Source organism: Adiantum capillus-veneris, chromosome 4, assembly GCF_014529385.1.
Source record: "Adiantum capillus-veneris isolate H3 chromosome 4, ASM1452938v2, whole genome shotgun sequence".
Taxonomy (NCBI): domain Eukaryota; kingdom Viridiplantae; phylum Streptophyta; class Polypodiopsida; order Polypodiales; family Pteridaceae; genus Adiantum; species Adiantum capillus-veneris.
This window is the reverse complement of record NC_140934.1, coordinates 88691107-88706148: the sequence shown is the minus strand read 5'-3', so window position 1 is coordinate 88706148 and position 15042 is coordinate 88691107. Positions and strand designations below refer to the sequence as shown.

General features: G+C 41.3%; 1 protein-coding gene across 1 annotated transcript; it reads left to right on the top strand.

Moving 5' to 3' along the window:
- Positions 1 to 10310: 10310 nt before the first annotated feature.
- LOC147459564 (uncharacterized) lies at positions 10311 to 13287 on the top strand. Its single transcript, XM_086510810.1, has 11 exons — positions 10311 to 10615; positions 10726 to 10887; positions 11008 to 11078; positions 11232 to 11281; positions 11359 to 11432; positions 12090 to 12152; positions 12427 to 12514; positions 12594 to 12659; positions 12733 to 12812; positions 12893 to 12964; positions 13046 to 13287. The coding sequence occupies exons 2-11, from the start codon at positions 10856 to 10858 to the stop codon at positions 13128 to 13130; spliced, it is 681 nt and encodes a 226-aa protein (XP_086366936.1). The 5' UTR covers positions 10311 to 10615; positions 10726 to 10855; the 3' UTR covers positions 13131 to 13287.
- Positions 13288 to 15042: the final 1755 nt, after the last annotated feature.

Here is a 15042-nt window from a genome sequence, read left to right as displayed (position 1 = left end):
CCATTCAAGAAAGCAGTAACAATGTCTGATTGATGTACATCCCAACCAAAATGAGCTGCCAATGCACATAGAAAACGCACAGTAGTCATACGACAAGTGGGAGAAAAAGTCTCTTCATAATCTATGCCTTTTTGTTGTGCATAACCCTTTGCAACAAGTCGAGCCTTATGGCGATCGATCACACCATCCGGCTTGCGTTCGACTTGTAAACCCACTTCGTACCAATGGCCTTTTTGCCAGGAGGCAAATCACATAAAGTCCATGTGTCATTTTCTATAAGTGCATTATATTCTGATTGCAGCGCAGCCATCCAATTTTTTGAATTATGTGCCTCATAAAAAGAGAGAGGTTCCTCAACATCATGTAAGCTAGACACAGCCAAAGCATAACAATCTGATGCATAAGATGCATGGCGAGAGCCTGAACGAGTACAACTAGACAAAGGTGCATCCAATTTACTATCACGCAATGTATGCACCCGCCATTTTGGCATACCTCTAGCCTGCTCATTTTCAGCCCTTTCCTCATCAAGTACATCATGTACATCTGCATCAGTAATAGGCTAATCTGTAACATTTTTGAAAACCCCCATAGGCTGTACATTTGCCTCATTGGAATGTACATTCGAACTTCCACCACTGAAAAGAGGCAACAAAGTGTCATAAATGTCCTGTGAGCTTACGTTACTGTCTCTAGGATATGACAGCAAGGGCTGAACAAAATCTTCCACAAACACTACATCCTGTGAAACCAAAATACGTTTTGTTTGCGGATGATACAACCTGTAACCTTTGCTTTCAGCACTATAACCAACAAAAATACATTTGCTTTATCATCCAATTTTTTGCATTGTGTTTGTGGAACCAAAGCATATGCCAAACAGCCAAAAACACGCATGTGCTCAATAGAAGGCTTTCTATCATGCCATGCTTCATATGGAGTAATAGATTGCAAAGCTTTCGTAGGACATGTGTTAAGTACATAATTGGCACACATGATGGCCTCAAGCCAAAAAGAATGCGGCAAAGCTTGACTTTTGACCATACATCATGTCATTTTCGTAAGTGACCTGTTTTTCCTCTCAGCAAGACCATTTGGCTGAGGTGTAAAGGCACTGTACATTGGTGTTTTATCCCACGACTAGCCAAAAATGCATTAAATTCATGAGACATATACTCCCCCCCTCGATCATAACGGAGGGTGCCCATAGTACATTTGAATACATTTTCAGTCATAGCCAAAAATTGTTTGAAGAGCATAAAAACTTCGGACTTCGCTTTAAGCGGAAATACACATGCATGTCTGGAGTAATCATCATTGAAAGTCACGAAGTACAGGTAATTGCCCAAGGATGGAGTTTGCATGGGCCCACAAAAATCACTATGCACAAGCTGCAACCTGCATGTGGCCCTAACTGAACCATCATTTGGAAACTTAGAACGCTGCATTTTACCCAAAATACAGCCTTCACAAACATGTTTGACAGGTGTTTCAAGAGGCGGCAAAGAAACAACCATATCATATTTTTCCAAACACAACAAACTGGCAAAATTCAAAGCCCAAAATGTGCATGCCACAGTTTTGCATCTGAGACAGCCCTTGAATCTGCAACTGCATTTGTAAAATTTTGTCCACACTTGTCATACAAAGTGAGCTTATACAGCCCATGGCACAAATGCAACAATTTCATCACCAAAACTAAGATCGTGAACTGTACATCTGTCATCCACAAATTTGACTACAAGTCTAAGTCTAGCAAGTGCAGATACAAACAAAAGATTCTTCTTGATCCCAGGTACATAAAGTGCATCAACAAATGTGAAAGAACTGCCACTTGCAACAGGAAGCACAATCTTTCCAACTCCCTGAACCGGATAAGAGGCATTGTTGGCACAAGTGACTGAATTGCCATGAGGGACAGACTCAAGAGAGGTGAACAATTCATGCTGTGAGGTAATGTGCTTTGTAGCACCACTATCGAAATACCACACATGTGAATCTGCAGCAATTGACATGCATGCATCATGGACAACATGATTGTAAGTGTACTCTGCACTAAAAGCCCATTCTGCATCAACTTCAGCATCATAGTCTCCTTTCACAGAAGACTTAACAATGGCTGCATTTGTGGTGGAACTAGCATTTGCTGTGGAACCACCCTCTTTCTTCTTAGCCTCTTTGGCCTTCAACTTAGGACACTGCTTGATCAAGTGATCATTAGCTTTCCAATAATGGCAACAAATCTTCTTTTTGCCCTTATCACCAGAATTTCTAGACGAATTGCTGCAAGCAGAAGCATTAGAAACATGTGATTTTCCACTCGCAAAAGAACCATAAGAAGTGACTGCATAGCTGTTACCACCCTTTCTTTGAGAAGCAATAAAAGCCTATTCAACTGCACGCTATCTAGTCCTGTTTTTTCTGGAAAGTGACTCTTGTGTTTGCTGTTTATTTTGAAGGCCTTGGGTCATAAGTCTCCAAGTACTAGCAAAAATCTGGTAAGAATCTGGTAAGGCATCAAGAACAGTCTGCACAAGGGAACTGTCAGAAATGACTTCACTTGCAGAAATAAGTTGCTCATTGATATCCTTGACACGGGCAAGGAAAGTTTCCATATCATCTTCCTCATGCACAATCTTCGATTCCAGCTCTTTACGCAGCAAAGCAATTTTTGCCTCATTACAGCTTGCATAAAGACCGTTGCATAAAGAACGGCCAAAATATCCCAAGCATGTTTAGCAGATTTCGTTGAACGAATGTGAGGAGTAATGATGCGCTTCACAGACAATGCAATCAATGCATGGGCCTGCACATCCTTTACATCCCAACGAGCTTGTTCTGTCGTAGGCAAAACAACTCTAATAGCAACAATACTTGTAGCAAGACTTACAACATCCTCAACATCTCCTACATCCTCAGAACCAGAATGTACATCAATGCCCTGCACAATATTCCAGACGCCCTTTGACACAAGAACATGTTGCATCATGTAAGCTCACATAGGGTAATTGTCCCCATCCAACCTGTCCTCAACAGCAAACATCTTGAACACGTCTGTGTTGTTGTCAGCCATGGAAAATGTCTGCATCTGATGTGAAAACTGCCCGGAATGAGGAGAAACTGAGTGAGACCAGCGCATGCTATATAGCACAACCTGCAGTAGACTGTATAGGACATGTTATGCAAAAAATAGCACTGACAAAAATTCTGAACTAAATGATGAAATTGCCTGTGCAAACCTGCCTGTAGTGGAAACGGAGGCCAAAATGAGCCCAAATCAGAAGTCTGAGCAGATTGAGCTCAAAGTTGAGTAAGCCCGGGAGGACGCAACCTGCTCTGATACAATTGTTAAAATTAGGGTTGCAGAGAAATGCACACAGCTTGGAGAAGACGAAGGAAGCTCAAGACACACAACTGAGATTGTATTACTAAGTGTGCAATGGAAAGATAGATAGCACTAGAGTGATGGGCGTATATACAATGCAAGGGGGAAAAAACCTCCTAAAGAGGGGAAAAGTGCCCCGTCGGTCCTAGTGTGTTCACACACATCACTACCACATGTATATGGTAACAATCATCTCAGTATGAATTGTTTACCTTTAGCAATGTCTTCATCATATGATGTGACTTTAGAATGCAAGGTTAGGATATCGTAGCTATAGAGAAGCCTTGAACTTTGATCTTCTAGAAAAAACTATAATACCTTGAGTTGTTAGCCTCCCACATGCCTTCAAGATGCAAGAATAGGTGATTGCACTGCGGGAGAAGCCCTCACTTTGCAAACATAGGCGATTGCATTTGGAAAGAAGACCTTACTCTGCAACATAGGATACCAAAGTAGAGTTTCTTCCCCTTTTTCCTTGCAAGACATATCCTCCAACTAAATGCACTCCATGAGATACAACTCATCTGATAGTGATCTCATTGATAACTCAATGTGCTTTCAAAACTACACCATGCATGCTAAGATTTGGCATACATATTGACCTGCTTTATGTATATATAATATCTGCAAACTCAAACCCTGGCTCCCAAATCCCCAAAATAACACAATGCTTGCTCACCTTGCTACTGATTTGAGTGTAGACACTACATTCAAAGACAAACCCTTGGTCGGTAAATTCCTAAAATAATGGAGTATAGACACTATCTCCGATGACAAACCCTTACTTGGCAATCTTATCATGAATTTGTATGCCAATATTTGTCATCATCTAGCATAATGATACATGCCTTATATATGTGATCATATGTGATTAGATATGGAAGTAGAGAATCGACCGAAACAACCCATGATAGCTTCATCACTCCTCCCTTCAACACATGTGACTAGAAATCCCAACATGATTAAGCTTTAACTGGAAACGATTCTTTTTAATTGCAAAGAATCTGGTGAAATCATACCCTCAAATTAAAAGGGTTACTCTGCTGTTTATTTTGAAGGCCTTAAAAAAACTCCCCTTTTTTTACACTTGTTAGAAGGGTATATGACTATTTTTTTCAAATTTCTTATAGTTCTTTTGAAGGGTAGCATTTTTGTAGCCCTTCTCTAGAAGGATATAACCCCATGGAAGGGTGTTGCAACCTTCTCAGCTTGAGGGCTATTGGTGGCCGTTGTAGAGAGATAGTGTGCATGTATGTGTAAAAGTGTGTGTGTGTGTGTGTGTGTGTGTGTGTGTGTGTGTGAGAGAGAGAGAGAGAGAGAGAGAGAGAGAGAGAGAGAGAGAGAGAGAGAGAGAGAGAGAGAGAGAGAGAGAGAGAGAGAGAGAATGGAGGGAAGGAGGTCTGCCATTGTAAGTTCTACCAATTTTTTCTTGCCATCTCTTGATCATGTGATGGAAATTGCCATAATTCTTTCACCCGTTGGAACCAATAAGCTAATAGGAAATGATTCAAACTATGCAAAGTAATTATAATGCTCTATTCTTGTTGGAATCAATAAGTTGATTGGTGAAGTTTTAGGGCTTGTGCCTTGTGCCCATCCCCCCCCCCCCCTCTCATATCGCAATGGATGCCACAACCATCTTAGAATGAAACAAGGGCGAGAACTCTCATCCTCACATACCCTCTTCAAAAAAATAGAGGTCGGACCCAGACATCCCAAACCTTTACTCCTTGTGTCCTCTACACAAAGTAGTGTAAACATGGGAGCCAAGGTCATTGACCGCACCCTATCCTCTGCAAAAAATCATAGTGTACCAAGAGCATTGACCTTCCTAGGTCTCTGTTCATGGATGTGAGTCCTCATCATCCATGCCCTTTGCAAAAATGTAGACGTTAAACACTAGCACCCTGAACCCTCATTCACCTTGTCCTCTAAAAGAAAATTAGAGTATAAACGGGCACCAAGGGCATTGACATCTGTAGTATGGAAAAGTTTCTTCTCCTCCTATTATGCTCCTCCACCAACTTCAAAATCATATGCAAAAACCCAAAAGAACTCTCTCTCTCTCTCTCTCTCTCTCTCACACACACACACACACATGGTAATATCTTGTCTTCGTATTACCAATGGGATGTGCAAGAAAGCTAAAGAGAGGAGGCCAAAGGTGGAGTCGAGTCCAATGAAGAGAGGTTCCAAGCATTGAGAGGATGGAGGACTTGGGAGACGAGGAGGAAGAGAGGGTTCCAACCACACTGGGAGGGAGGAGCTTGAGAGAGGAGGGAGCAGCCATGGAGAAGAGGGAGCAAGTTGCGAGAGGATGGAGCCGCCATAAAAATGGTGAGCTGGGTAATCTCGGGAAATGAGGGAGAATTCATCGCCACAGCAGGCGATTCAAATTTCGAAATGGCCCGTCTCTTTGACCCAATTACCCCATTAATTATTTAATAAGTCTAGCGTGGACTATCCCATCATCACTCTTTGCTATACCATGTGGCTCACCCTCGATTTATAACTTGCTTGGGTTTATGCCTTACAGCAGGCAACCCCACCCTCGTTACTAAGTTACACGGAGGTGGGATCAATGGCTCACGATCATCGATTGATTGTGACCGTTGGATTACCTAGGGAATGCAAAAAATTCCCACTTTTTTGGATCCGGGGCTTGAACCCGCTACCCTCTTCCCCATGGAATTGACTCTAACCACTAGGCTATCACGCGTTCATTGAAAGGTGTGTGTGTGGTAAGTTTATAGATCTTGGCATCGCGGACAAGTTCAAACCTACTTCACACCGAGTTCACACCAAATTTGGTGTGATGTACAGACCCTCCCAAGTTCACACCAAGCTCACACTATGTTCACGTTGAGTTCACACCAAATTCGGTGTGGTGCACAGACCTCTAGAGTTCACTCTTAGTTCACACCTAGTTCAAATGACAATTGGATGGCCCGGATTGCACCTACCTCGCGACGCTTAATGTGGGCCATTGATCCCAGGTGTCAATTAGTGACAAGGCCGGATGCTGAAAAGCCCCCACCACGTGGACGATCGAGATCGTGTTGCTTTTTGTGCACCCTTGATGCCATCGAAAAGACTTGTGACTATCAAATGTTAGATAGTCCTGAGGCTAGTTATCTTTTTAGGGAAAATTACCAAAATACCCCTCTAATTTGTGGAAATTCCCAAAATACCCCTCAAAATTCAAAAATTCCCAAAATACCCTTGTATCTATTTTGGTTGGATTGTTCAAGATTTTTCAATGTTTATTCCTTTTTGACAATTGAGATCCATTTTGCATGCTTAGCATGTAATTGGTCACAAATTACCTCGCAAAAAAGGAAATTATGTCTAAAGATAATGAAGCAATTTGTCTCCAAAGCCTACATAATCAACTCAAATTTTGGATTTAGCATCTCATATTGATAAGCAATGAGTCTTCTTATGAAAAGCTACAAATTTTTTAATCTTTGGAGAAATTTAATTTCACAACTAGGGGTATTTTGGGAATTTTGGAACATTTGAAGGGCATTTTGGGAATTTCCACAAATTAGAGGGGTATTTTGGTAATTTTCCCTATCTTTACTTCGTTAGCGTAGTGGGCATTTCCCAGTCCTTGGCCCCTCAACAGCCCACGTGGCTCCAAAAACTCTTAAAAAAACAGCGCTCAAAAGCCCAGCGCAGCGCTCAAAAGCTCTTAAAAAAACGGCACTGTCATAAGCCCAGCGCAGCGCTCAAAAGATCTTTAAAAAATGGCGTTGTCACCGCAGAAAAGCTCTACAAAAAACTACGCTGTCAAAAGCTACCAAGTGAATAAAATAAAAACAGCATGCTGCGTTGCTCTCACGAGCAATTCGATCTTCTCCACAAGCAGTTCGCACTTTCCCAGAAGTAAGAAATCTTTACTTCGTTGCTCCCAATAGCAATTCGATCTTCTCCATAAGCAGTTCACAGGTTCCAGAAGTAAGCAGTCCGTAGGAGAAATTCGATCTTCTCCACAAGCAGTTCGCAGGTTCCAGGAGTAATCAGCTTCGAGATTTGTCTACAGGTTTGTCTCTGGCCACTGTATGAGAGAGAGAGAGAGAGAGAGAGAGAGAGAGAGAGAGAGAGAGAGAGAGAGAGAGAGGATATGAAGCTAGTAGCATCTTTTGACGCTCCTCCTTTCAACCAAAGCCATTATCGCAGCACGTTAAAATTTCCGCACACACATACTCATAGTAGTAATTTCTACACGAGACTCTGACTTCTTTGTAGCTAGTACTACAGGAAGCAAACAAGCATTGTTGCATGTGGGTCTACAGATTACCCTTCTCTTTCCATGCTTTTCTAATGTGCTCCAAAATAGCTCGCATTTACCCTACGCTTAAGCAACTTATTAGGAGATTAATTAGCAGCTTCTACTCACTTATGAAGTCATATAAGAGAAAGCAATGGAGACAAAAATTAGAAGTACTTGTTCGCGCAAAGCTTTAATGGAACCATCGCACCCTTCTGCCTTCCACTCATTCTCTGATCTATGGTGCTGGGAGTGGCAACACCCATCTATGGTGTTGGAAGTGGCAAAGCCCAGCTAGCTATTGTACAGACACCTTATGCTTGTTCATATGAAAGCAAAGAGCGATGAAGAAAAGCCTGCCTCGTCGACATGGCGAGAGCATTCTTCAATATCATAGATTTTGTAGGCCAAGCTCCTCCCTATTCATTCCAGCAGTAGAAGGTCGACAATGTCACTGTTTGCCTCATCGGCATATTGGAATCGACCTTCTTTTGCAGTAAAGCCTCTGCACCTTCCCCACGTAGCAATCATAGCAGCTTTGTGTGTAACAAGACCCAGTGGCTAGTTGAACAGTATGTCCAACTTCAACTACCGTACTCAACTCATTTCTGAAGGCGGAACTAGTTATGGTCTAACTACCGTGTTTCATTGCAAATAGATCAAGAGAACCTTGGACACATCTCCTCTACATTCGCAACAGCGATATATTCCAACGTGCGGCGAGTAAGAAGTGCCACATTCTAGTCTTGAACACTGAGAACACAGTAAAAAGAACACACCGAAAATTGCATGTTGTCGTGGGAATGGCACGTTCCCTCGTATTATAAAAATTGTGGAGGACTGTGCAAACTCCCCCGTGCAAGGACACCAACACGTTTTCTTTTTTTTCTATAACATAAGAATGAAAGAACACATACAAATAATGAGATTACTCTCACCTTCAACATTGTGCTATTACTTTTCTAACGCTTCGTACTTATTCTTTGCAAGGGACATTCGAAAAATCAGCTATCGCTTGCCTCTTCCCAGACCGAAAGCCCACAGCAACACAATCTAACACCAGGTACATGTTTGTTCAAACGCTTGCATTGTTCGTTGCTTAGACGTGACTAGTAAGTAGATATCACAAGGTTTTCATCGCATTGAATCATTCAAATTGAGTCCAACTTCAGCCTTGAATGGACCATCACCGAAAGCGTAGGATACACCTCAGCATATCGAATGCGAGACATCGCACTTCAATCAAGAAGAAGGCTAGATTTCTACCATGCTCACAATCATGGATTGATATCGTCAATATAGTCTACCGATGGAGTTCAGACATTGCAGTGATATTCAGACCTTTAAGCATATGTTTTGTTTGTGGTGTAGTTTTCATCCAAAGAAGTGCCTCTTTTGATTGTACTCGAGCTCCAGACGAGACATCAATTGCAATGTTTGCTAGCAGTCTATTGGTATCCAGCTTAGAGGCTACACGAATAGAAACGCAATGGGTGCAGCGCTCCACTTGTGAGAACTCAAGTGCACGTCGCAGATATTGTGTGCCCTTACTTCCAGACTACAAAAGAAGAATATTGAACGGAAATCAGCTTCACATACAGCTACTGAGCGTCATTGACATATCTGTCAATGCCATCTCAACAGTGACAACAATTGCACGAGGTACACTAGACATACGTTCAGTATTAGATAACCCTCTGCTATCATGGATTAAAGAGCATAGAACAACCTTCATAGAGCAAGATCTAGCTACATCACAAGTGGCAGACATACTTGCCTTCAATCTCGAGAACAACTTCGTACTACAGAAGTACATGTCGATGCCTGAACGGCCGAATAAGAAGCTTGGCCTCTGCATACTAAGTCCAGATAGTGTGAGAAAGATCATTCAACAACAACAAGACAATGCACCGTTTGCACTGATGGCGCAGCTTGACACAAGTTTGATGTTTGGTATCATCGAAAACATCGTTGAACCAGCCAGGAGAAGAGCATTCACCGCTAGCGATACTTACGAATTTGCTTCTCTGCAGCTCCGTGGCTGTCAATAGTTGCGTGAGAGAATAGTTGCTTTCAAGCCGAACGGCATGCCTACCCCATCAAGCTTTGCAAACGACATCACAATAGAGACAACATTGTTTCCATTCCTGTTCCCTTTTGGGAAAGGCCAGTATTATGGTAAAATCAACTTTAGTATATATGTAAAGATTCGTGCATCGACTCTGTTCTCCGTTTGTACAAGCCATACCTGCTCATAATGTACCAACTAAAGCAGGCACTTATGTTGGCTAACAATACACACATGAGCTTATTGCAAAAGGACATTGACAACTACAAGAGGGCCAACAGTACAGCAACTAGCAACTGGCCAAGATACTATGAGGCATGTGCTTCTCTAATTGCAATCGTCATGAAGGCTTGAACAGTTACACCGGTTTGTTATCCACTTGAGGTCATGCGGGCTAACGAAGCACTCTAGTTTATCTCTGAGGCTAAAGAGGTCTCGTACTGACAAACCGACTCGGGAGATCGAAACCGGAAACATCGACGACAACGGCGACAGCGATGGTGAACTAAGACTGGTAAGATTCCCCTTTCTTTCGAGAATTCGCTGTCGAATAACATGCTCAAACGCACAGTTCTGATTGCTCTTGAAAGAAGAAGTTCTCGTTCTTTTCTGTCAGGCAAAGGCCTCTTTGAAGATTTAAAGCATTCTTTCTTCAAAATTTTCTAAGTTTGGAAGAGGCTGCGTAGCTCAGTTGAGAAATTATTCTGTAAGACAGGATGGCTGGGGGTTTTCTGTATAAAAACATTTGAGATGGTATTATTGGGAATGACGTTTGCCATATACTCTCAATTCAGTTGCATCGTCCTTGTTGATTCCAGTCATTTGTTGCACGACAGTGATGTCTATGAGATGAAATTTGACTTCAGCAAGCTTTGAGCTAAGCTTTTGTGTATGTTTCAAGCATTCTGGCAATGAGATTATCATTTTGTCTGCAGATCATGTGTCTTTTTTCCTGAGGCTTTTATGGTAATTGTAACCTGGTTAGTTGAATTGTTGCAGATTGTTCCTTCCATTTTGAGTGTTGACGTCTCAATCACTTAGCTCCAAGTGCACACTTTGAGTTGGCAGACCTTGTCTGCTGGACGCTTTCCCAGAACAGAAGTTTGTATGTATCCGTTCAGTCGTAACCATGAAATATCTGGAATACACGCCTCTCGCCAGGTTTAGCCTTTTGTATTTTTCTCTGTCTTCACCCTTTCATTATTTCCTGTGGCCTTTTGTAACTGTTGTTTGCCTTCACCTTTTTCATTATGTCCTCTCACTTCTCTGATTACCTTGTAGAATCAATGGCTTTTTAAGCACCGTAAACCTGGGAGACAGCTTCCTCAATGGAAACCTCGAGGCCTACTCATGTAAGAATGGTGATGTGTGTATAGTTTTTTGAAGCAGAAATTCTCAGTCAACATTGAATTGCAGAATGCTCTTAAAAGTTTTTTGCTTTCGGAAATTTTTTATTGTGTGTTAGTGTGTTTGACTTGAACTCTTTTCTGTCTTCATTTTTCTAGGCAAGGCTGCTGGGGTGGATAAGAAGTATTCACGAAGTCTGGAACAAGAGGTTCAACATAAGTTCTTGGACTGAATGTTTCTTTAGTTTGAGACCCTTTTGAGCAATCTTATTGGGTACTTGTTCAGGTTATCGAGTCCTTGGCGTATTCACCATCTGATATTTCAGTATCTCCTTTGGGGCCACTCTCATGTCTTGCAAGGTGAGCTGTAATTGTTTTGAGGATTCTTTATTGGTTTTTGTACTTAAGGTGCTACCGCAAAACCAGCTTGTGAAGAACTAGAATGCGAAGTGTTACTTTGTGGGATTCATAGAATTTAATTGCTCATCTTTTGTAGTGTGATCTGGTTTATGAGTCATGACTTGAAGTAGCACAGTAGTATATATTATTATGCTTCTAATTTTTGATATAGCTGTATGCTCTGTTATGACTTACTGAAGCATGCAAGGAAGACTTGCCTGCTGGATACATGGCTGTCGATCTTACCTTCTGATGATTGCAAGCTGGCACATAATGCTCCATTGAATCAAACTTTGCTCCACATTTCTAATCAGAAAGACCTCTTGATGGCTTATCTAGCTTAATAAGCAGTTTATGTAGAGTGCATGATTTGCATGTACAATATTCTTAGCAAAATTTAGACCTGTTACACTTACTCAGCCTTAAATCACGAGTGCCGCTGGCTATATGCTGTTGTCAGATAATAAAATTAGGCCCTGGTTATTGTTTTTGTTCATGCACCTTGGTTTTGTTTTGTAAGTTGCTGGTACCTGATCTTTTTCAAAGACAGTTTTTCTCAAACACCATCTCAATTTACCGGCTCTTCTTTTGAAGTCTGTGCCTTTTGCTTTGTAACAGCCGCAGGACTTTCGTTCATCTCATCCTTGCAATGACTTACGCTTACCCGGATTATGACTTCAGGTGATGTCAAGTTTATGTTTCTACAGCTTGCTAAAGCTTATTGGGTAATGTCGATATTGTCGTTTTTTGACTTAGCAACCCAATTTATCGAGATTAAGTGGGAATTGATGTCAAAGGCTGACAAGCGGAATAATCTGCTGCTTTTTATGAGCTGAGAGTTCAAATCTCTCCATTCCCCAGTCGATTAAAATTAATACTTCAGTAGACCTAGGATGTCAATGGGCATTCATATAGCGGTAAAGATCACGCAGTTGGTCTTCAAATTATACTACAGCTCAGTTCGCCCCTCTAGTTTTGCAAAGGAGGATTCATTTGGAATGGTAAAGCTGGCAATTGACAGTCATCTGCTGGAGGCTTCAAAGGTGTGTGCAACAGGGATTGGTTGTCTCTGCATGTTTGGGTTGGATGGTTCAACCAAATTGAAGAAAATGTATCCTGCAGGTTTGGGCATGTGAGTTTGGAGAGGATATAGCGTTTTACAGCTTTGTATGGGATGCAGTTGATGAGGTTACGCAGTTTCAGTTTTGAGCTCTATGGTTTTGATCCTTTTAATGGGTCTAATGGGAAGGTGATGCTGCAGGTGATTGGACTAAAGGACTGTGATATGTACAGTTACAACCCAAAGTTTGAAGAGGAAACTCTTACTGAGAGGGGCACAATGTATGTTCAGTCTTAATGTCCAGTAATAACTTTTGCAAGGTTGTGTATGTGGTGATGTAAAAAAGCACGGTATTTTACAGTTGGTCATTTAGCTACTTTTTCTACAATCGCAAACTCAAGCGCATCCTTGTCTTCAGCTGCCAGTGTCTTAGGTATAGCTGTTTTGTTGTTTTTTTATATGGATTGTGATGAAAGATCGGACACTCTGTGGTATTCATTTTTACTTGCTGCAGCAAACTTGCAATGGATGAGGACTCCTTGGATGAAATGCTCAGTGAAGAAGAAGGAGAGTATTTTGAGGGTATGGATGTGGAGTGAAGATACCTGTAAATGTAATGTATTACTACTTCTGCGTATCTTGTAAAGTTACAACTCTTGATAGCTTTTCTATGCTGTATATATCTGACACAATTTGTGTGTAAAAGAACATTGCCACTATAATCATAAGCAATGATAGCTGCTTTTGATTTTTCAACCTTTTGATTAGTGTGTATAAAGGATCAATTGCCATAAGGTTCCATTGCTGTCCTCTGTGCTGTCACTCATCTTCCAATTGCACCTTTATCAAGTTATTAAACCAAGTTATTATACAATAGTCTTTCTTTCAGCTTTCTGGTCTTATTCTTGTTATAGTGGGTCCGTGCCATGTGGATGCTAACATTATTGCACATAAGTGCACATGAACGAGTGTAAGTGGCACTAAGCATGATTCTGGGTTTCCTTTGGAAAGGCCTCCTTGTGTTGCCCGATCGACAAGCACTGCAAATGCTTGACTGAGAGCGAATGATGAATGATGGGCAATCCCTCCATGAGAGACTCTCTGGATGCCTTCTGCAGCTTTTCATTGTTCAAGTGGTCAAATCACGCATGCCGCAATGCCAATACATGGGAAAGAAGATATAAGAGAGAGCCTTTTGCTCACGGCATGCAAGAACAGATCCTGTCCCTGGATTGTTACCCCCGCCTAATAGCAACGGTGCTCCTTGAGAATCTAGGCTAGAAACAGAGAGTAGGTTGAGGGTTGTGTGTGGAACATAAAGTGCCTCCACTTACTGTGCAACCATGCACTGATCTGCCAAAGTGGCCCCAAAAGTAAATAATGGTTAAATCGGATTTTCTAATCCAAAGCATAAGATTTGATGTGTCGGTAGAGCTGGCTACATGATTCTTCTAAAGAGTTGCATACTATGAAGTGTTACAGTGAGCAAAGAGGCATCCTCCCATTGAAGTTACCTATTGCGAGAAGATCAAAATATACCAATGTTCCGTAGAATTTGTGCCTCTCCTAGGACAATTTTTGCATGTTATTGAGTTGAATAGCATGATTGCTAAAGTCATTCCATTTTGCAAAACAACTTTCTACTTGTTTCCTTCAAGGTTTCCATTTTAGTTCTTTTGGTCTTTATGGTTGGCATCACATGTACTTCAATACAATGCAGGGCTAGACAGTCCATGTCTTGAAAGCATGCTCTGTTCTAAATTGGATACAGGCCAATTTCCTATATTTATATTGGTATATGATAAATTTTTTACAATGTAAGTGTTTTTTTTTTCCGCTGGCGTTCTAGTCAGTCGTTATTATCTTATTGCTAAATTATTACAGGTGTGTCATATTGTGAAGATTTTTCTACGTCTTTTGATTCCAGTTTGTCATTCTAGATTATGCTTTTTGTATCCTGTTTATATCAAATCTGGAATGACACAAAATATAAGTCTTCTATCACATTTTTTTGCTTGTACAATTGCATATCAGGCATCTGACGTATAATTTTTTTGTTTCCGATCTTTGTGTTTTTCATGGAATTTATTCAAGTGAATGAAAAAGTTTGCAAACCAGATTGAATAAAAAATAATGGAGAGTTTTTCTTTTCAAAGTCTTATGTTATGTTATGCCTTGGGAGGTAGAGAATGCCAGTATTTACTTGGTGAGCCAAAGGCTCTTTTTCATGCACAAGCCACCACGTGGCACATGGTTCAAAAATTCAAGAAATTAAAGAAAATAACACCGTGAAAATCTTTGTTCAGCTGTTAATAAAAAGAAGCCAAGAAAAGTGAGAAGCACCGTCGTCAAAAGCTTCCAAGTAATAAAAGGATATGCGCAGAGGTAGTTCGCACGTTCGCACAACCAATTCAGAGCAGTTCGTTGCAGCAGCAGTTCGGAGTGGAGCTTTTTGTGTAGGTTTGTCTCTGGGGGGGAGAGAGAGAGAGAGAGAGAGAGAGAGAGAGAGGG